The 24,147-nt window shown below is 34.2% G+C and overlaps 1 protein-coding gene across 1 annotated transcript in view; it reads left to right on the top strand.

The window, feature by feature from the left end:
* Positions 1–24,147, top strand: part of LOC144452180 (protocadherin-15-like) — a 107,338-nt gene that overhangs the window by 73,845 nt on the left and 9,346 nt on the right. The window contains exons 14-36 of the mRNA XM_078143221.1: positions 689–823; positions 1,580–1,762; positions 2,281–2,486; positions 2,847–2,979; positions 3,837–3,919; positions 4,368–4,452; positions 4,793–4,921; positions 5,950–6,255; positions 7,015–7,233; positions 7,986–8,105; positions 8,447–8,575; positions 9,029–9,159; positions 9,584–9,696; positions 10,171–10,326; positions 10,641–10,771; positions 11,719–11,952; positions 12,601–12,848; positions 13,301–13,513; positions 17,202–17,291; positions 19,430–19,456; positions 20,561–20,599; positions 21,236–21,253; positions 21,648–21,684. Coding sequence (XP_077999347.1) covers positions 689–823; positions 1,580–1,762; positions 2,281–2,486; positions 2,847–2,979; positions 3,837–3,919; positions 4,368–4,452; positions 4,793–4,921; positions 5,950–6,255; positions 7,015–7,233; positions 7,986–8,105; positions 8,447–8,575; positions 9,029–9,159; positions 9,584–9,696; positions 10,171–10,326; positions 10,641–10,771; positions 11,719–11,952; positions 12,601–12,848; positions 13,301–13,513; positions 17,202–17,291; positions 19,430–19,456; positions 20,561–20,599; positions 21,236–21,253; positions 21,648–21,684 — 3,165 coding nt within the window. The remainder of the gene's footprint in view (positions 1–688; positions 824–1,579; positions 1,763–2,280; positions 2,487–2,846; positions 2,980–3,836; positions 3,920–4,367; positions 4,453–4,792; positions 4,922–5,949; positions 6,256–7,014; positions 7,234–7,985; positions 8,106–8,446; positions 8,576–9,028; positions 9,160–9,583; positions 9,697–10,170; positions 10,327–10,640; positions 10,772–11,718; positions 11,953–12,600; positions 12,849–13,300; positions 13,514–17,201; positions 17,292–19,429; positions 19,457–20,560; positions 20,600–21,235; positions 21,254–21,647; positions 21,685–24,147) is intronic.

Consider the following 24,147-nt stretch of genomic DNA (forward strand, 5'->3'; position numbering starts at 1 on the left):
CACTTAGTTCACAAGTATTTTCCAGCTGAATGAAAAAAATATTGGAGAATAACATAATTATACCAGCACCAATAATATCAACAAAAAAATTGGGGAAAATAATGGTAATTTTTAACGTTTTGACTCATATTTCAAACACAAAAGAACCTGTGATGTAGACATACATTGTTATGATGTAGAGTGACTACAGAATATATATATTTACATAGTTTTTGGTTCAGCTTGGCTTGAGCATGGTATACAATTCATTTTCAAGAATCAAAACTCAATAAAATTTTCTTAGGTGTACAAAAAGTGTCATTTTCTAATAATCATGACCAAATGATAAAAATTGACCAAAAATATGTCTACTTCATGTCAGTGTGTCTATTTATATGTACAACTAATAATTTTATTGTGAATTAATGAATTTTGTGTTTTAAGAAAATGATAATATTAACTAAATGTTTGTAATATTTTATAAAAATACCCCAACTTGATGATGTGAGTGAAAAGTATTTAATGTCAAATCTTCATGTTGTAACACTACACTGTGATACCATAATTGGAGTAAATAATGACCCATTACTTCATGCACTAACCTAAATATTAAACTTTAATTTGCAAAAAAAATAAAAATGGCAGAACATGAAAGAGTAATAATTCAATGGATAAAGATACAAAAATTTGATGATATTTTTTTATACAGGGAGTAAGTCCAGAGCTGGAATATAGATTTGTAGGAGCAGACAGCAGATTCCTTCCCAAGAAAGTCAACGATATTTTATACATTGTTGTCAGCGGTGCCCTGGATAGAGAAACAAATACAAGTTATTCATTTTCAGTAAGTGTGGCATTTTATCCCAATAAGCCATTTTTGTCATGCAGCAGATCTCATGAGATCCCGCGTGAGCCATTGTGTCCATAGCAACCATGTGAAGGTGGTCAAGTTGAAAGTGCCAAATGCTTAGCGACATTATTGTTCTCAACGTCATTGTATATGGCCACAGTGAAAACTTGACCACTATTAAGTTTGGCAACTGTTGTTTGCATATCTCATAAGATCAGCAACGCGAAATAAAAACCCAATCAAGCTGTTTTTGATTTCAGCTCTTTATAACTACTACTGATACTACTTTGGCAATTGATGTCGTTGTTTACTATAATATTGCATGTAAGCTATTGAATGAACATTGTACTCACAGTAGGGTGGTACTTCCCATGACTTCCATGCTGTCCACATTTTTGGTGACTTCCAGTGTTTACACAATCTTGATTACAAGGAGATTATATCCACACAACAGAGGAACCACTATCACCCATTTGTGTAATCTATCACATTGAACAACAATAGTTTGAGTTTGAGTATATCTTAGTCAACTGAGACCTCGATTGCCAGAGTTTGCGTACTTGTACATCATTTTAAAACAAAACAAATTCTGTGACTATGACATGTAAAATATATTCTCAGTATTTTCATCAAAATCACAAATAATTAATGTCTCCCACATTCTTGTTTGTTAAAGAAAAACATTTTGGAAAGAAGAAAATATTAAATTCTATTCTGTAATTTGGTTAATCTGTATTTTCATTTTGCCAGGTCATTGCCATGGAAACTGCTACCATTGAAAGCTTAGAGAGTGATCCAGTTCCCGTGACAGTTTCCATCTTGGATATAAATGATAATTATCCAGTGTTTGCCTCTAATGCTCAAAGTACAGATGAAAACAGATACACAGTCCGAATCAAGGACACCAAAGCCCAAGGCTCAACTATCCTGATGGTAAGAACTTGATAATGTACACATATCACTGCACAATGATATATTAACAATTTACCCTCAAAGGAATTCATGAACTTTTGGAGACACATAACTTATGTTACATTCTGAGATGTCTCATATATTCTCTATTGTATATTATTTAAAGTCAATAAATATTTTTATTGACTTCCACTATATTTCAGTCATCAAGTGATGATAACATGGGTGATAATGCTATTATTGACTTTGATATGTTCAGTTGTTCAGTTGATCATGAGAGCGACATCATATGTCAGTTTCCTTGAGGGACTGTGTGTTGATTAACCGAACACAGACTGTTTCCTGAGGGCAGTCTCAGCCCAAGGGAAACCGTCTGTATTGGGGTGATACACAGGCCCAAGGGAAACTGACATATGATGTTGCACAAGTACAATGAGAAGCGATGATGACCTGGGTGATAATGCTGTTATTGACTTCAGTTGTTAGCAAGTGATGATGACCTGGGTGATAACACTGTTATTGACTTCGATATTTTTCAGTTGTCGGCAAGTGATGATGACATAGGTGATAACGCTGTTATTGACTTCACAATATCCTATGTTTCAAATGGAGGCAGTGATTTATTTGAGATTGAGCAGGTAGACAACACTGTGACACTAATATTAGCTGGTGCAACACTAGAGCCAAGGAAGGAATACACTGTGACTTTAAAGGCTGAAGACAGAGGACCAGATACAAACAAAAAGTAAGCAGTCATGTTATTGACATACAAAACATAATTTTACACAATTTCAGATGTCAAATGCATTATTGTTACAGCAACATGTTGACAAGAACTATAACCATTTCATTGTCACACCATTTTTTAATAAGTTCTCGTTAAATTAAGGGTGGCAATATGTTGGTTTAATTTCCTGTATCCACTTTAAACTGAGTAAAATTGAATTGCAGTAAATTTAAATTCAATACTGAAATAAATTGTATGAACTTGTATTTAATAATGAAAATTTTCAATGATTAGTATTTATATACAAGTCATCAAATTTTCTGTAATTTGAGATGTCTTTGGTTTGATGTGGTAATTAATATTGACTTTCTTTGACAGATCAACTCTGGCATTTATTACTATTGAAGTGATACCATCAGCATCAGCAAGGGCCCCTGTATTTACAGAAAACCCGTACACTTCACCAGTTAGTGAAAGTGTGCCATCGGAAACAGTCATCAAAACTGTCACTGTAAGTTTTACAACTATTGCAGAAATTATCTAGTGTATTCTTCTATCAATGCCGCAACAGTTTACAACCACAGGGTACAGCAGGCAGCTATCTTTTATACTAGTTTGTACATTGCTTAGTGTTTGTTTGGTGTGATAATCTCCCTGAAGATAAGAGATAAAGCAAATTGTTCCTGTAACTTGATACCTTGATAATTATAAGATTAGGGGTGTTCATTCAACCAAATGATCAATCAATAAAACAATCAATTGATCAATCAGTTACATGCCTGCTGTCCCCTGTGTTACAACCTGTACAGAACAGATCTTGTGTTTACTTTTATCTAGACAACAGTTTACAACTATATTTGCAGATTCTATCTAGCTTTTGTTTCTTTGTGGACAACAAAGTTCACAACCATTGCAGAAATAATCAAACTTTTGCTTCTCTCAGGGTTTGTTTATTTTGGAGCAACTGTTAACTAACAACAGTTCAAAACATTTCTATGAAATGCTAACAAATCTATGTCTCATCTGTCAAATGGGAAAAAATCAGAGCAAAGGAAATAAAATGTGATAATATGTAATTGTGATGAAATTGATTTCTTAGTAGTGAGATAAGAACTTATCCATATCATTGAAGAAATTTACAAACACCAGCCACTTGTAAACTGTTTTGCAGGTTGCGTCAAACAATCGATCAAGTTCTTAATTTTTAGACTAATACCCTACAACAAATGATCTGCACATTTGCATAATTGATGAGCAGTATAGCCAATTAAAAACTTTGTTTAAAAATGTTATATTTGAAATTTTATCTTGTCTGAAAATATAAGTTGTTTAAGTGTTGTTATCAAAACAAATGTTTCTTGTTACTAGGCAATTGATGCTGATGGAGACATAGTTTATTACAACATTACATCAGGTGACCCACTTCATGAATTCAGCATAGGTCCAACCAGGTAAGATACATTGAATGTTTTTTTAAATTTAGATATGCCAGCATGCAGTTTTGTTTGGAGTGAGATTGGATTATCATGAATTAGGTGAAGTCATAGCAGTTTTATAATAATATATCCCAATGATGCTGATGAATAATACTTGTAATTATTCCCATATATGGAAAATAGTAGGGGTGTATAGTTATACTTTATTTAAAATGGCCATATTGACGAGGATTGGATATCTATTTTGGATTTTTAATTTATAAAACAATTTTATCACTGCTCCCTACTTGATGTGAAACAGCGTTGACCAAGTCCTTGTTTGTAACTCAGTACATTGTAAATTATTAATAAATGTGTAAAATGTTTGTTATTGTACATACAATGCCCCTTAGGTCACTCATATTTTCCTTGGCTGAATGAAGTAAAATATTGGTAAATAATATCTAATTATATTTGTTTACAGTGGTGAAGTATCTATTGTTGATGAGTTAGACAGAGAGAGACAGTCATTGTATACATTGACAATAGCAGCTACAGATTTGAATCAGGTAAGTTCATACCCTGACAATAGCAATAAAGGCAAGTATTTTCACTTCAGTAAAAGTTTTTTATAAACTCATTGTGTGCGACTTAAAGCCATTGTAGAATCCAATATGGCCACCAAAATCCAATATGGCCACCAAATACTGTGTTAACTCTATTTGAGACCAAAAGATTTGATGATTTCTTGAAAACAAGGTGGTGAAACCTCAAATTTCTTTTATTATTTCAAAAGGACCAGTAGCAAACTTTCATATGACAAAATTTGGTGAGATTTTGATGCCTGATAATCAGGGTTTCCAAATTTACAATTCTACCTTAAACTTATAATTCTTGTCTTATTTTCAGACTGTAACAGCTGAGCTGATAGTGACAGTACTTGATATTAATGACAACAATCCTATATTCAACTCATCATGGCCGACTTCTTTCCAAGTTGATGAAAATGAAGCCAACGCATTTGTTGGTGAAGTTAAGGTAAAGTGGCTGATATTACCCTGTTGCTGTGGTAACCATTTCATTAATTATGCACATGCTGACTTTAACCTCTGTAAAGTTGTGTCAGTTACTGAATTTTACACAGCAACTTTGTAGTAAGCTTAGAAATGATGAATTAAGATTCCAACTTTTGACTCATTAATAGACAATATGGCAAAGCTCAATCTGTGATTTGTTTTATGAATGTTGTGTTAATGTGTTCTCAATTTCTATGATAATATTGTCACTTCATTTCATCCAAGGTAATTTAGTTGTAGTCAAAACTTAATTCTATTAATCAAGAAGTCAGAGCAGGTTGTTTCATCATCATTTATGTTTCATTCAGGTTTGTTGATCAAAAGTCCCTGTGACACTCAAAATGCTTCCAATCGAACTTCCATCTTTTATCTCAGCCTTATATGGTAATGTTAAATTTGCCAGTCTGTCATTGTGTCTGCAAATTGTTCATCTGTTTGTCTCTGCCTGTCTGTCTGTGACTGTCTGTCTGCACCTTCCTGCCTGCCCAACTGTCTGTCTCTGTGTGTGTCTCTGTCAGTCTGTCTGTCTGTCTGCCTGTGTCTCACTGCCTGTCTGTCTCTGTCTGCTGTCTGTCTGTCTGTCTGTCTGTCTGTCTGTCTGTCTGTCTGTCTGTCTGTCTGTCTGTCTCTGTCTGCCTGTGTCTCACTGTCTGTCTGTCTGTCTGTCTATCTGTCTGTCTGTCTGTCTATCTATCTCATTGTCTCTGTCTCTCACTGTCTTTCTGTTTGTTTGTTTGTTTGTTTGTTTGTTTGTTTGTTTGTTTGTTTGTTTGTCATTGCTTGGCAGTGATCACTGGTTAGATACTGTTTAATGAAATTGTATGATAATAACAACACTTTGTTTTCCCTTCATTAAATGACTGACATTTGGATCAGTTGGAAATGACTTTGGTATCAATATCAATTACCCTCAAATTTACAGTCAATCAAGTTTATCTGATATCAAATTTATAGAACATTTAATTAACATCTATATTTCCATTCCTATAGGCCTATGACATAGATGATCCTAACACTGCCAATGCTGAAGTAGAGTATCAGTTGACCTCTGACCTGTTTGCCGTTGACCCTGACACTGGGATGATATACACAACACAGAAGCTAGACAGAGAACAACGAAGTCAGTATGAGTTGACAATCACTGCCAAGGACAAGGCGTCATCACCAAGAAGCTCTGCTGCAACATTTACTGTAGTTGTTGTAGATCGTAATGATGAAGGCCCAGTGTTTAATCCATCATACTACCAGTACACTGTAGTTGAGAATACAGTTAAAACTGATTTCCTTACTGTACAGGTAAAATTTCAGCGTCATATTAACCATCATATTGTATGTAGTTAAAAATGATCTGATAGCTTTTCCATGATATATTATCTGTATAGATTTTTGTATACCAGTGATTTGCTGTGCATACTATTTTTACTAAGTTTTGGAACCTCAGGAACAGAGTGTGGAAATCTGGTACAATTTCCATAGATTTCTATATTTTGGACCATAGTATTTGATTGTAACTATTACTCCCCCTCACACACAAACAAACCCTGGGTAATGTAGGTCTGCTTTCCACTTTTAATAACAAAGACAGTCTGTACAAAACTTACATTGTAATTTATAATTGTGTGTGTAAAGGTGTTAGCTGTCGTCTCTTTATCCTAGTATTCACTAAAACCTTATTGCAAATTGCTTGAGGTGATAAAGAAATATTTAGCTGGTGTTTATTTGGTGTGTTTTTATACAGAAAATAAAGTGCAATTCCCTCAAAATATTGATTAATAAGAAAATGGGGGAACAGTACATTTGATTTTAAGTTAACAAGTTCAAAAGAAGAGTAATTAGTTGAATATTTGAAATTAAAATAAAACTGCAAGCCAAAAGAAAAAATGAAATATAAATTGATATGATAATCACCAAAAAGTTATATTAAGTTGGTGAGGATTGGCCATTGACATTGAACTTGAAGTATAGCATAGTATTACAAAAAGGAAAGGAATAGATATGTTGAGGAAGATTATGTGTTGCCTAGTAACTGTACCTTTGATTTCTTCTGTCTGCTAGGCAACAGATAATGATGAGGCGGCTGAATTGGAGTATGCAATTACATCAGAAGATACAGGGTTGTTTAGTGTAGACAGTGTAACAGGGTCACTGTCCATACTGACAGGTCTGGATTATGAAGTATCTAAAACCTATACACTAACAGTCACAGCTGTAGATGTCACCCAAACCAATGACACTATAGCTTCTGATGATGCTGTTGTAACTATTCACATTGAGGTAGGTTGATTTTTATCATTAAAGGGGCACAAGCTGAGTTTATACGTATTTTGACATAGTTTTTTCTGCATATTTTAAAGGTACTCACAGTATTCTACTTACTGAAGTATACTTAGCCACTATTTGCAATTGACTGAACTCAAACCTGGTATTAAGATATAACTCATAAACGATCCGATGACATAATTTATGATATGTGTAAAAAAATATTCAGGAAGGTCCTACCATGCAAACAACTGTTCTAACCATACCAGAAGACAATAGTAATGTTATAGAAGACATACATCAACATTAACATTATACTGGAATGTGGTTTTATCTTCTGAGTGGAAGCTTATAAACTCAGCTTGCACCCCTTTAAATGTCATCAAATTCCAAATGTTTACAGAATAAAACTGATCTCTTCAGGTTACCCTATTCCTAATATTTTAGTGGAGTATTGGAATGAATTGATAGTGTCTTTCAGCATTTTTTTGGAATCAATGATCTTAAAGAAATCTAGATTTTAGCGTTTCGAGTAAAATTAAAAAAATTAAATCCACTAAAAATATTAGAGGAATCGAGTCATTTATACACAATATATAAAAGATAGGTCCTTATGGTTTTCTACTTTGCATATTAATGAGTTAATTTCTTGAACCATTATTCATGTTTTTATTGTCTTTTAAAACAATTCTTTATTGATTTTGATTAATTTTTTTATATAAAATAATGTTAATTAAAGAGATTATTCACCTGTTTTTTTGCCACAGGACATGAATGATAACCCACCCATATTCACTCAAGATGTATATAATGGTACAGTTCTAGAAAATGCTGACTTGGGTACCATAGTTACCAACAGTATCCTAGCAACTGATGGAGATCGTTCAGTGAGTTCATGACCTTAGATTCAATGTTAAATTATTGTTAGTAATGATTGTAGTGAGTACCTGATATTACCAGCTGGTTTTAATTCATATGTCAAACTTACTTATAAACTAGAAAATCAAGTAGGTAATTCAAGAGGGTAAGGTTAAGAAACATGTTGGGAAAATAGTAGCGTTTATCTTAAATTAAAGGGGGCAGTCATTTTTTGTATGTTTGTTTTCTCTTGTTTACTTGTGCTCTGTCTACCCTATGTCTCTGTACTTCTTTTGTTTCTTGTTAGGAATAAAGTTAAAAGACTTATTACAAAGCAAACATATTGACATCTGTATTTTTTTACTCCTAGGAGACAGACAATGGTCAAGTCATTTACGATATTGAACCTTCAAATGAGTTCTTTACGATATCAGACCCCCAGACTGGGATCATTGTGACAAAGACCAGTCTAAAGAGAGCACCTAAAAATATCTACCAGGTAAGTCTATTTTAGAATATGTACATGGAATTGGTAAAGTCCTGAGTTCTGACACTTGGGATCACATTGTTACGAAGTGTGCTCACACATATTATTCATCTAACCTCAGCTTTAGAAACCAAATGTAGTCACAATGTTCTTGTACTGTGTTGAATAAATTTGGTGAAAGTGATAATAAGTTTATTGACCAATGTAGACAGGGTGTTCTCACACTCTGGTGACTGAATTTTGTCGAGGTAATAATACATTTATTGACCAATGTAGACAGGGTGTTCTTATATTCTGGTGACTGAATTTTGTGGAGGTGATAATACTATTAGTATTAAACCTTAAAGGTTTATTGACCGATGTAGACAGGATGTTCATATTCTGTGATGAATAAATTTGGCCAAGGTGATAATAAGTTTATTGGCCAGTGTGTAACAAATGCGTTTTGTTTCTTTCCTCTCCTAGCTGACAGTGGTAGCATACGACAAGGCAGTGCCAACAGAAAGACTGTCAGCAACAGCTACAGTTGTGATTGAAATAACAGAAAGAGAACCAATAGTGGAAGAAAAACCAGAATTTCTGAGAACATTTTATGTGTAAGTATCAATAAATTTCCACCTGTTAATATGTTTCATATCATCTGTAGTGTTCTCACTAATGTTTCAAACTATCAAAACTTTGCTCTTGGAAAATGAAAGTTTTAATGACAGCGTTAAAATTTGCCATGTCAATTACAAGCCACTGTACTTTTGTGCTCCGTGAGCAATGTTTTAGGTAACTGTTGGCATATGCTGTCATTTAGGTTGGTCCAGGAAATACAGGTTTTCTTACCTTTTCAAAGTAATTGTTTCTACTATATACTGACTGTAGCATGGAGAAATGGATAAATACCTGTATGACTGACTGATTTTTATTGACCCCCCCCCCCATAGCAAAGATAACACTAATTTGAATCAACCAATTACATCATTTTTATTCATCACATGACAATGCATTGACCAATAACATCATTGTTTGCAGAGTGAATGACTTGAAAGAAGAAGAACCAATGAATACCCTTGTAACTGAAGTGAGGGCTGAAAGTAAAACAGGAGATTTAATAGTGTATGACATCATTAATGGAAACAGAAATGGTAGGTGCCCATCATGAAAGCAAAATCGAAGATGATTTTCAATTTGACAAAGATTTTGTCCAAAGTACAGCATGTGCAAGTAAAATTAAGGAGATTTTAATGAGAATTCACTCCTGAATATTTTTGAGAGAACTTAATAGTTTATTAAAATCTAGATATTTAAAAATCCAATATGGCCACCATGTGTTATGTTAACTTCTAAAGAATATAAAGTTAGGTGATTGAATGCCATTAGTTTCTTTTATTATTTCTAAGACTATGAACAAACTTTCTTTTTTGCAAAATGTGGAGAAAATTTTAGAACTTTGATTTTCAGGGGAATTTGTCAATGAGGTGCATTCTACCTTTAATATAAGATGATGGTAAATATCGCTAGTGGCAAGTAATTTATATAATTTTGTAGAATACAGAATTTTGTACATGTCATAGTAATGTCAGAAATTTTCATTTTCTTTCTATTTTTCACTATTTTAGATTCTTTTAAGATTGAAAGTATATCCAATGTAGGGGTTATTTTTACTAACAAAGTCTTAGACAGAGAAGAAAGTTCTGAGTTTACTTTGACTGTTGAAGCATCAGTTTATAACAACACCAACTCTACATCAACACAGAGAAGGAAAAGAAATACTGGTAAGATATGGTTATTACTAAAACTACCTTCTAGTGTGAAAGTAATGGTTTGATCCTATTGTGTTCTTGGTGTTGGGTCATTCCATTTGATGATCAAATCGGATTGTACATTTCTTCAAATCTTTCAGAAATTAGGAAATGGACTCTGTTTTGCTAATGTTAGATTGAAATGTGGAAGCTGCTGTACAGTAATGTTCAACTATTATAGCCCTCGCTCCTGAGCCAACTAGCTGAACAGCACACCTAGTGGCCAAACTGTGCAACCTTTTGTTTTTCTGAATACAATCATATTAATTTGTTTACTTTATTGACAGGGTCTAACATTGTTGATGTGTTGATAGAGTTAGTCGATATCAATGACAACCCACCAGTTTTCACTCAATCCAAGTACATAGGAGGTGTGTCCGAAGATGCCAGTCTATTTACAGATGTCTTGCAAGTTGTAGTAAGTATCACTCATATTTTGACATCTACTACCTCAAAGTGGAGGATTTGCTCACTAAGTTCATGTTATTCTGAGATAATGAATAATTAAACTTTTGGAGACATGATGGTTGAGTGGTTAGAGTGGCTGGTCTGTAATCTATACATTGGTGGTTGTGGAGTCATGGTGGTCAAATGGCTAGAGTGGTTGGCTTGTAATATGTACATTGCTGGTTGTGGAGTCATGATGGTTGAATGGCTAGAGTGGTTGGCTTGTAATCTGTACATTGCTGGTTGTGGAGTCATGATGGTTGAATGGTTAGAGTGGTTGACTTGTAATATGTACATTGCTGGTTGTGGAGTCATGATGGTTGAATGGTTAGAGTGGTTGGCTTGTAATCTGTACATTGCTGGTTGTGGAGTCATGATGGTTGAATGGTTAGAGTGGTTGGCTTGTAATCTGTACATTGCTGGTTGTGGAGTCATGGTGGTTGAATGGTTAGAGTGGTTGGCTTGTAATCTGTACATTGCTGGTTGTGGAGTCATGATGGTTGAATGGTTAGAGTGGCTAACTTTGAATCTACATGTTGCAGGTTCGAGCCTCATCACTGTTGTTTGTTTCTGAATGGCTGAAGTCCTTGAGCAAGATTTGCCCCACAATTGTGCCCAGTTAACCCAGCTGTATAATTGGGTACCTGATAGGATAGAGGTTACAATGTGAATGCTTTAATCCTATGTGCTTACAGAGGCTGCAATGGATTGTATGCTCCCCAGGGAATTAATGATGTATAATGGGCTTTTTTACCACCATAGATACATGCCAGGTGTAATAAGTGGTAGGACCTATAGCCCTCATCAGGATCGTCAAGTTATAAATCTGCTTTACTATGTTTACTACAGTATGTTTTATTTGCTCTAGTTCTTACAAATGTATGTGACAAATTTCCTTCCTTTTCCATGGTTTTCCAGGTTATGGATCCCGATAAAGGAATAAATGGAAAAACTAATTTCAGCATCAAAGCAATAGATGGAAATGCCAAATCACTAGAGTACATTGGTTTCTTCCAAATAGAGGCAGAGACTGGACTGATAAAGACAGCTGTTAAGTTTGACAGCAAGAGTGATAGGAAATTTCACTTCTTAGTATTTGCAGAGGATAATCCTGATGGAGATGTATCGCTTTCTACACAAACAGAAGTTATTGTGAGTGTTTGCAAGTTATGTGTTTCTGAAATAGCTCCCAATGCATCATTCTGAAAGTTCATTTACTTTCACAGGTGTAATAAGCATCTTTGATCTATATTTGATGTGGATACTGGCAAACTTTTGATAAATTATTATTATTATTTTTATTTGTTTGTGACAGTTATTGTATTTCTCGTCATCCAATCATTTATTGATTAGGATTAATATTGATATTTCATTATTCAAAAAATAAAAAAACAGTCGAAATCACAAAAGTAAATAGAATTAAAAAAGACATGATCTATGTATAGAGATACATGTGGAGTCATATAATGGTCAAATGGTTAAGAGTGGCCGGCTTGGAATCTGCAGGTTGCAGATTTAAGTCACAACATGGCCATTTGTCTCCGAGTGGCTTAAGTCCTTGGGCAAGATTTGAACCACGACTGTGCCTCAGTCAACCCAGCTGTATAATTGGGGACCTGGTAGGATAGAGGTTGCAATGTGAATGCTTTAATCCTATATGTTTATAAAGACTGAAATGGATTGTCTGCTCCCCAGGGAGTTGAGGGAAGTATAAAGGGATATTGAGCCATTCCAATCAAATAATATTGTTTGGTTGACATTTTTTAGAACTTTTTTTTTACATTTTTACTTTTTTTACAGATTTCTTTGATAAGCAATGACAACAGGGTGGTTCTGGTAGCTGATGTACCACCAAACTTGGTTGAAGAAAATTCTGAAAAGATTTTAGATGTTTTAGAAGAAATTTTAAATGGAAGCGTTATGATAGAAGAAATTGGACCACGGGAGAACACCGATAAATATGAGAGTTTTGACCCATCACAGACGGACATATTATTTTATGTTGTGAAAGAGAATGGCGATCTTCTAGATAGGGAAGAGATTTTGAGGTAAGATAAGATAAGATATAGTCGTTGGTGGCGCTATTATCATCTGTGTTGAGTAGAGATGATAGTAGTGCCACCAACAAATATACCTGCTGAGTTATATAGATTAAAACCAGTTTGTGTAGTTATGGTTTGCTAACCAACTTACAATTTATGATAAAATCAATTAAAACAAAAAATTGAACAAACGAATGAAAATGTTTGAACATTAAATTTGGACAAAATTTGCAACATTCACCTAGTTATAATTCTGTGCTCTGATTGGATATGACACCCAAGCACTGAATATGAAGGAGCTGACATTTCACAGAATGATAAAAACAATTCACTCTCTAAAAGCATCAAAATTCCTTTATAACTTACAGAAGAAACAATTATTGATCTGCAAAGATGAACACAATGATCTACTAGTGAATTTTTTAACCATTTTTGTGTCAATTATTTTAAATTTGTAGATTACTTGAAGATAATTTTGAGAGGTTGAATGAGTTATTTAAAAGCTTCCTGCCCGGTGAAAAACCGATCATTAAAGTACGACCACCAGAGACTAACATTGTGACCAGATACTACAAATTAGAAACCACAGAGGCTGCGCTGATAGCTTTGGGATGTATACTCTTTGTACTAAGTTTGATTGCCATTATTGTTATTTGTTATTCATGGAAACAGTAAGTATTCAACGATGTACATTAATAGCTATTTGTATTCTATGTTTTGTGTTGTAATGGATGTCACTCTTTTCATCTTTTGAAATTATTGAAAACTTTTGAATTTTGTTTGTTTCTTATTCAGTTTTTGTTTTCTGGTGAACTTTTCTGGAAATGTGTCTACAGCTTTGTAATGAGAGTGACAGACAGTAGCAATGTTTATGTACAGTCTTTCTATTCATCTATGTACCTTGATTCTCTCCAGTGCAGGAATTGGAGACATATTCTCTATAATTGATTTTTTGTCATTACTTTTTTCGCTTGTCATTATGGACCTCAAGTCTGATTCAAACTGTAGAATAAATGAATAAATACTAATAGGGTTTAGGTTGTTACATTTTTTGTTGACATCTGAGATTGATTGTTTGTTGGCATCTGAGCTGGTAAAGAAGAGTAAAGTCGTCTGCAGGTATAGATGTTAAGCTGGATTATTAGTTGGTCAAATCAAATGTGTTAGCAGGCTGCAATTGTGACAGTTTTGTTTTTGCTAACTTTGTTTGATTGATTGACAAATTGGAATATTGAGTGAATTTCTTAGATTGGTGAATTGATTGATTGATTTGGTTAGTTTAACAGGATGTGTTTCATTGATATCATAGTGAGATTTTCTTAATTGTGATTGTATCATTGGTGTTCAGTATAGTATTACTCCACTATGCCGAGGTTCATCAGGTTGTTGGTAACTGAGCGGTTAAGTCACTGGCCTCTTTAATTACCACTGTGGTTTGGGTTTGAACCCGGGTCTTGGTTTTGTTAGCACAACTGAAGTGAAGGTTCAGTAGTGCTATAGACATGGCAAAGTGTCTGTCTGTCTGTCTGTCTGTCTGTCTGTCTGTCTGTCTGTCTGTCTGTCTGTCTGTCTGTCTGTCTGTCTGTCTGTCTGTCTGTCCGTCTGTCTGTTTGTCTGTCTGTCTGTCTGTCTGTCTGTCTGTCTGTGTGAATGTGTATGTGTGTGTGTGTGTGTGTTTCAAAAACCGCTGGACAGATTGCCATGATGGTGGTGGGTATATTACAATTGGGTGTCTAGTTGGGAGATTTTTCAAATGAAAATGATCTTACCACCGGTGTGCAATTTGGGTAAAAAAATGTGATTTTTGGTCAAAAAACTTAAACTCAAAAACTACTGGGCAGAATGGTGCGAGATTTGGTGGGAACATTCTTGAGGGGTGTAAAGTAAGATTTGTTCCTGACATGATTCCATCAGTAATATGCAAATTAGGGCTAAAAATGTGTCTTTTTGATGAAAAATCTATAATTCGAAAACTACTGAGCAGATTAGGCTGAAATTTAATGGGAATGCATCTAGGGATGTATGGACAAAGAAATATTAAGCATACAATGATTCCATGAGTGATATGCAAATTAGGTGTAAGAATGTTCATTTTTGGTCAAAAACTTGTATCTCAAAAAGTACTTGGTCAATGAGTCTTAAACTTGGTGAGATGTTTCTGAAAGTGTTATTCTGCAGATTTTCTTCAAAACATTTTGACAAAATTGGCCCTAGCAACCATGACCACGCCCTTACCAACAACCAAATGGCAGTATATTTTGGTTAAATAACAGCATCATGTGGTAGGCAAGTGAGTGAACATTCAAACAAATGTATGCAGATACCCTAACAACCATGCCCATGCCCATAGCAACAGCAAACTGGTCTTGTATTTCACAAAGATAATGGGATTAATAGACAATTGAATAAACATTCAAAAAATATATGTAAATGTGCCTAGCAACAAGACCACGCCCATAGCAACAGCCAAATGATCATATATATTGCGAAGATATCAACGGGGATTAACAGCCAATTGAATAAACATTCAAAAATGTATGTAAATATGCCTAGCAACAAGACCATGCCCATAGCAACAGCCAAATGACCACATATATTGCAAAGATAATATCAGGAATTCATACACAAGTGAACAAAAACATATAAAAATGTATGCAAATATATCTAACAACATGACCACGCCCATAGCAACAGCCAAATGATAGAATATATATCGTAAAGATAGCGACTACCATATGGATAAACATTTTTAAAAACTGTACAGTTGTGCTACAATGCCATTGGCGGTATTTTTAAATTTACCATGCTGTAAGTAAGAAGAGTGTCATTCCGTCTATTAGCACTAGTGTACTCTGGTTTCCTCCTGCATTAACACTAGTACTGAACCCATGAAGGACAGCCCTCATTGGACTTTTTAGGAAACAAGTTAATGGAAACTAAAGAGCCATCCAGTATACAGATTATTATTTTTGATTTTGATATTATTAAAAGATATTATTCAAATAGTACTACAATGTAGGTCTGAAATAAGTATAGATATATTCAAGTTCATTGTTCAAAGTCACCATATTAACATTTGTTGACTGATGTCTGTAAGTGTTCTTATAAACTTAAGGTAGCTTTTTTCAGTGTGTGCTTTCTTCTTGGTATTTGTCTTAGATGTGGATATTTGTTCATTGCTGTAGTCCATTTAATCAACACTTTCTATTCTTCTTCTATTGGTGTTGTAGTATTTGGATAGTTTCTTGATAAATTTTAGCCAACTTCAAATAATTGTTTGGTTGACTTTGTGTATGATATGGTGTTGTAATGAATTAGTTTGTGATCTACAGTTGATTGGTGATTTGTCCGTGTTTGTTATTTAACGATGTGGTGATGAGATATAGTTGTTATGATATGGGTGTTGATCAGTTGGTTTCTTAACTATAAACAGGGTTATGGTAACAATACATGGTCATACACAAATGAATGGTACGTTGGTCGGCCAAAGCGATGAACTTGCTGGAACCTATAGAGGAAAGTTAGTAGCCATGTTGGATTTTGATGTCTATGTGGATTTGGCAAGGAATTCACAGGAAAAAGCTATGTTGGATTAGATGTCTATGTGGTTTTGATGAGTAATGAACAGGAGAAAGTATCTGTCTGATGCACCATAATCACCAGAACTGTGGCTTCTTACTTTTAGCAAGAATTAGCATTTCATTTTCATTATTGTACATAATGTAATAGATATAGAAAGTAATGTGTTCTATTTCAGCCATTGAAAATCAACAAATATTTCGAGTTATGGCTCATCGTCAGTGTAAGGCTATATCAGCATTGGAATGATACTGAGCTAACCAAACAGAACCAAACAAGCAGTATATTCATGTTGAATAGATCAAACACACCATATGTGCACCCACTAAACACACATGAAAGTCATACTAGAAATAGACCCTTGCTACGTCACAGGTGATGATTGAAATCCATGTGACTTTAACTCTCCAAGTTACAATATATACTAAGTTATCTCAGAGTTTCTATCTTTTAAATGTAAAAAAAAATACAACTACTCAAGGAATGACTTGGCTATAGTTTACTGTATTTCACTTGTTATCTGTTGATAGCCATCTGGGCAGGACAGGAACAAAGCTGACAGTACATGAATGAATCAGTATTTACATATTCATAAATATTATTTTCACATTTATAATGAAATATTATACCCAGAGTTGTAAAATATCTATATCAGTCAAGTCCACAACATCTATTTCAGTCAAGGTTATGATTTCATCATCTTAAGATAATTGTATTTCGGTATTAAAGTTCAGTCTTAAATTTGTAAGATGACATCATTTTTGTCCCATTGTCTTGTAGGAGAGAAGCTGAAAGACAAAGGAATGCCAGACTATACCTCCCCATGTATAACAATATTACAGCCTATGATAGTAACAATGCTAGTGAAATGTAAGTTAATCATTTTTTGTTCAAATAATTTGCCAAATTGCCTTAAATCCAGCCACTCATGTTTCTTTCATTACTCTTATTTCTTAGTCAGTGTTCTTTCCTAGCAATTTTCACAAAAGGGCGAAAAGACCATTATATATGTCAATGGTCACTTACTTCACGGCTGGAAAGAGGAATGTTTACAATGTGAAAAGCAATTTGTTTACCAAGAGGTCACTATAAATGGCTCCCAAAATGACTGATATGGAAAACAGTTATATAAACAGGAACTGCAGACTGCACCAATAGCATTCACAATCACACCATGGAATTCAACATACCATCTGTCTGTTCTGTCTTTTGGCAAACAACAGAGATGTCATTTAGATTAATGATTTTGCAGTGAGATACAATTTTGAAAATGTTTTATTTTAATTTCAATGAGATTTATGTACTAAGGAGGACAGTCATTCTGGAAGATAATGTATCATTCATGAATGTTAAAGGGACAAAGCACGGTGAGGTTGATTTTATCACAGCTGCATCTATTTTTTCATGTGACCCACAAAAGTCCTTTTCACCAACCCTGCATCTTGCAACCTATCTGAAATAGGTTATGAACTTAGCAAATCTGGCTTCCAAAATGAAAGAAAATTGGGTCTTTAACACCTCTTGAAACATTGTTTGGGCAAAGATGTGAAGCTCCTAACATGTTTATTTCCCCATGATGCCTCAACCCAGTGTACACCACCAGTTTTGCCGGTGTTTAAAATCACCATAGTTTAGAAATTGTGCATGATGCAGGATTAGTGAAAATGAATCTGCAGCCAAGATAAAATCAGTCTCACCTTTGTTCTGTTTAAGTGACAATTTGTGTCAATCTCTCTGTCCGATGTGTATTTTGGTTTGTGGGAATAACTGGTGGCTGGTGTCAAGTAATTATATGACTATGAAGATCTGCTGAGTGACAATTATAGCACCAAGTCTCTGAATTGATCTGCTAACTTCACATGTACTTTACCTCTTGAATTCATAATTTTCTGATTCTGATTTCTTGTGCATGGTAAAAGTATTTTCTATGTGAACCTGTAGTGACAGAATTTGAAACCTCAATATAAAAGTTCCACCCAAAGTGTAAACATTACTGAAAAGTGTGATAAATAATCACTAAGCAAAATATTTAGTTTTTTGTCATCTTCATTTGTTTTAGAATTCAAAATAGTAAACACTCAGGATTTAATACAAAATGTTAAATACAGTTATTAATAATTGACCAGCAATTCACAAGATGAAAATAGTTTCTTCTATTTTGCTTCACATTAAATTTTCAAAAGTGTGTTTAGATGGTTTGTAAATACTATTTTGTACAACTGCTGACTTCAAAACATTAACGAACGGAACCTGTTACAAACAGGGAAAGTAGACAAATGGATTGGATTAATAATGCTTGGCTCCAAGTTTTGGAAATAAAGAGACTTGTACGGTATTACATTTCATAGTTTGATAAGAACAGTTTAATGGCCTCTTTATGTGTAGGTGAAATGCCAGGTGAAGTGGAAATTTGTTTGTGAACATGAACTGTTATGTAAAGTGACCATAAAACTGTCCTTATCAAATGATGGAATGTAATACAAGTCTATGTACTTCCAACATGCTGAGCCAAGTGTTATTAATCCAATTCAATTGTTTACTTTCCCTGTGTGTAACAGATTCCAATTGTCAATGCCTTGATGTTGGCAGTTGTTTCTTCAAAATATTCAGAATTGAAATGAGTGTAAAATATCATATCAAAGATCCTTGCATCATGGGAAAGACTGGATTGATGCTTTCATTTATTGCCAAAGTTTAACTTTATGTAAGAACTCGTACAATGAGGTATACATAAGGAAAATGTTATTCACATTCATTTCAGAGAGTACAAATATAAGAAATAATTCACCAGTTACAGTAATTGTTAAAGAACAGATTACAAACCCATTGACTTTTATGTGAAAATAATGTTAAACTTTGGGTGGATCTCTACTATGTATAGATTTTTGTATCATTAACATAACATTAACACATATACGCAGCCCCCCTTTTTGCCAGCGTGCATGACTTTTGTCACATTCATACTGTTTCATTTTCCTGCCCCTGGTCTTGCTTCGTCCAACTAACAGAAGCCATGTAAGAATGCCTGAGCCGATGTAAGTTTCTCCAAATTAGTCTGCGACATTAAATAAACTAGCTAGTTGCCCTTTGGGTTAAATTTTTTTTTTTCATTACGTTTCCATAGTAAAGTAATATTTTGTGTCTTTGTTTCCTTATCTTTTTTTCTGTAAGACTATAAAGTCTAACCAGCTTGCAAACTCTGCCTATCATCTCTATCATCATTTTCATATTTTTTATTGGTGCTGGGGTTCTTTTTCATTGGTGGCAGATTTCTTGTTTTTTCCAAAATGAAAATATTGGGTCTACAATTTGGACTTTTATAATTTTTGACAGCTTTCAGTGTAATTTTGAAATTTATTTTTAAATTACCGTTTTGTTGTGGTATAGTTGTTCGTTTTTCGTCCAGTGTTTTTGCTGATCACATTTAGCAAATTTTAAGTTATGATTTTCATTTGCTGTTATTTGCATCTTGCCATTTCTGACTTCTGTCCCTCTCTCTTCTCTACTTCTATTTCATCACCACACACACAGAATGGACAATCCTATATTTACAATCGAGTAAGTTAAGGTGTAGTGGGTTATGCACAGTAACTAAAACACAATTATTATAAGCACAAATACTAACATTGAGGAACTCAACATTGCATGTGCATGATTACATTAGACAGGAATTATGAACTGAAGGCACCTTTCATCTTTCTTGAAATGTCAATTTTGCAGCTATTACCATATGAGGAAGTCAAACAACAAACTTTTCCACAAAATACCAAGGAAGTAAACAAATTCATTTGCATCTCACTACCATATAAGGAAATTCATTTACATCGTACAAGTCTATTTGTGGAAAGAGTATCATATTTGGAACTGTGATATTTGCATATGTTCAGTTAGCACATCAAATATAAAGGTTTATAGCTAAGAAAAATAGCTGCCTTCATGTTATGATTTTGGTTCAATTTTAGGTGTATAAGGTACAATTATTCAAGAGAAACACATTAACAAGGAATTATATAAATTAATGTGATGCACATTTTGATATTAATAACAATATTAATCAATGTACATCTAATTATACTAACCACTCATAACATGGATGACACCTATTTCTACAGTAATTATCTGAATTTCATATTTTTCAGTCCAAACCCAATATTTCTTGATGACCAAGCTGTTCAAGTGTAAGTACACATTACAAACTTGGATAATAAACTCATCATAACAGTAACATATGACTGTCACATGATACACGGCATACTGAACATATGACTGTCACATGATACATGGCATACTGAACATATGACTGTCACATGATACATGGCATACTGAACATATGACTGTCACATGATACATGGCATACTGATATCATTTTCTCTGGCAAGACTCAATATTTGAAATGTTTTAGCATTTGGTGCCAAAGAGAGCTATGACACTGAAGAGATTTAACTTTCTAGTTTGCATTGAATAGTGGTTTACTATGCTACCAGGAACACTTAGATGTATGTCACACAGTAGTCATCAAAGAAGTCAATTGTTGCATTCAAAATGTTTTATTATTCATTTATTAATATTTATTTTTATGTAATGTTTATTTATTTGTTTTATTGAAAATGTATGACAATATAGATATAGTAGTAATGTTTCATTTTAAAAAGCTGATAGCCACAGAGAATCAATTATATGGAACACATAGTTGATTAAAACTGGCCAATCAAATGCTTCATTATTATTATTTTTATTTGCATATGTTTGCCTTGTCCACCTGTTATGTACCTGGATCCAAACAATCCCTACCTTCCATTCCATGCATGATGCAGAGATGAGTTATATCCAAAGTAAGTGATATATATGCACCGTTTTCCTTTTTTTTCAAATATCTGCAAATTTTGAATCAGTTTGAATTGTGATTTTGTAAATCAAACACGATTCAAACATTTAATGTTTATATAGTAAAAAATGTTTTTTGTAAGTGTAAATATTAAAGATTCTGTTGTTGTCACGTTCAGTTAATGTTACTTTCTGTTCAATACTCACAGATATTTCTCACTGTATAATTATGCAAATTGAAAATAGGTATAATTCTCTATTGAATTGTGAGTATACAGAAGTTGACAGATGACATTGTAGTATACTGTGAACAACACTCCTTTAAATTGATTACATGAAGGTTACTCCCAAGAAGTCTAAAACTGTGCCTTTATTTATGTCTGTAAATTTTCTCTATTCCAGTGGTGAACCTCACTTCCTTAAAGCATATGAATCCCAGGTAAGTTGGGACACGTACTATAATTACAGACTAAACATTTTATTCTTTTAAATTGATAGTAATACATTCATTTATTTATTTATAACATATTAAATTAGTAATATTAGTGTATGATAATAAAATTTCCAAGGAGCTGCAAAACAGGGAAGCCATGGTTTCTGTTACAATGAAATTCTATCGAATGTAGCTCTAAGCCTGTCTCACGCTGTGCTAAAACTACCTACTAACAGTGAGTTTTTCTTATTGATCACAAGTGTAATCTTTCACTCCCTGGTGTTTAATTGTAAACAAATTGTTGATAAGGACAAGGCTGGGTGGTGGACTACACAGATTACATGACACACTTGTAATTAACTGAGTCCAAAATATTGACCATTCCAAATGGTCAATTTCAAGGTCATTATATGCACAAAAAAGTGGAAATAGGCTACATTTTTGTATTTTTCTTCACCACTTTGTGCATAATATGGGTGATTTTTAGCACAACTGAACTGAGGTTCAGTAGTGCTATAGGGATCGCCCGGCGTCTGTCTGTCTGTCTGTCTGTCTGTGTGTGTGTGTGTGTGTGTGTGTGTATGTGTGTAAACAACTTAAAGTCAAAAACCGCTGAACCGATTGCCACGATATTTGGTGGGTCCATTACCTTGGGTGTCTAGTTGGGAAATTGTTCAAATCAAAATGATCGCATCACAGATGTGTGATTTGGGTCAAAAAATGTGATTTTTGGTCAAAAAACTTAAACTCAGAAACTACTGGGCAGATTGGTGCGAAATTTGGTGGGAACATTCTTAAGGGGATGTAACGTAAGATTTGTCCATGACGGGATGATTCCATCAGTGATATGCAAATTAGGGCTAAAAATCTATAATTCCAAAACTACTGAGCAGATTGGGCTGAAATTTAATGGGAATGTATCTAGGGATGTATGGACAAAGAAATATTAAGCATACCATGATTCCATGAGTGATATGCAAATTAGGTGTAAAAATGTTCATTTTTGGTCAAAAACTTATATCTCAAAAAGTACTAAGTGAATGAGTTTGAAACTTGGTGAGATGTTTCTAGAAGTGTTATTCTATATCATTGCTTTTCCTCAAAAATCTTCAACTCTGAAATTACCCAGTAGATTGAGCTTAACTTTGTTGAGAATGTGTAGATTTGTCCTCATTAATAGCTGACACAGTGAGAACAGTACATTGTTAATTAACTATAATGTTTACTTTACTATTTCCTCTGGTGGTAAAGCCTGTAGCATGGCCAGTTTGGTTTATGACTTGATTATGTAATATGTTGTAAGACATTATGATATTCCTATTCAAATCAGATCGAAAAATTCCCAACATATTTTTAGGAAATCTCTGAAACAATATTTAGTAGAGCAGAACAGGTGATTAAATTGTAAACTTACAGATGTATTGACTTTTCGTTTATTGTATTAGACTTTTTCATGTAGTAAAAATGTTTTTTTTTGTGTGTACATGTATATGTATATGTATATGCAGTGTTCGAAATAACGCCTGTCCGGCAGTCCGAGACTGGCTATTTTTCCACCGGACTGGTAAAATAAAAAAGTTACCAGTCCGTCGGACAGGTTGAATTCAGCGTGGGTCGACAACTAACTTTGGGCGATCATACACATGTACTTCATAGACTGTGATGTGACACTGGCCGTCCTGGATAGCGCCTCCAACGCCATCTTTTGGCAACTCCTCAGTTCATGTATTGCGAGTAAGAAACAAGTCGACTGGACAGAATGACGCACGACCTTGAAAATCAACCAATCAAAGTAGATTTTGCATGAGTTTTACAGCGCTGTAAAGTACTGCGTCAATCAACGATAACATGGAATGGTGCGGTGGTGAGTTTTGAGGAATTATCAGAATTATGCTCCGCAATTATCTTGGCCTACCAACTCTCCCGGCTACACGAAGAACACCGGAGGAAACCTTAAGCGCAAACAGGGAGTATGATGCCACGAAACGTAAGAGAACAATTGTTCAGTCATGGAAAATTGAATTTAAAGATTGGTTAGTCACCGACGATAGTGCCCGCGAGCAGAAGTTGTACTGCAAATTATGCAGAACTGTGTACGCGCCCATTGTCAAAAAAACACAACATGCTGACAAGTACAAAAAATATTCGAATGGTTCATTCGTGAGAGGCTCTACAAATCTCAGACACGAGGCTCTGAAAACACATGAAAATTCAGACGGGCATAAATATGTCACAGTAGGACCAGAGATCCAGAACAGGTGATTGATGAACTTCATGATGCAGCTGCTATTTTACCTGAACATGAAGATGCCCATGACAAATCTGGAGATGCTTACAACCCAGACTCAGACTATGACTCTGACTTCTCAGATCTGCTTGAAACAGATGATAGTACTGGTGATCTATCTGATGTTTAGCATGCAAAGCAAGCAAAACTGTGTACATTGTGTACCTGTTTTCTCCCAGACT

Source organism: Glandiceps talaboti, chromosome 22 (genome assembly GCF_964340395.1).
Source record: "Glandiceps talaboti chromosome 22, keGlaTala1.1, whole genome shotgun sequence".
In the NCBI taxonomy this organism is placed as follows: Eukaryota; Metazoa; Hemichordata; class Enteropneusta; family Spengelidae; genus Glandiceps; species Glandiceps talaboti.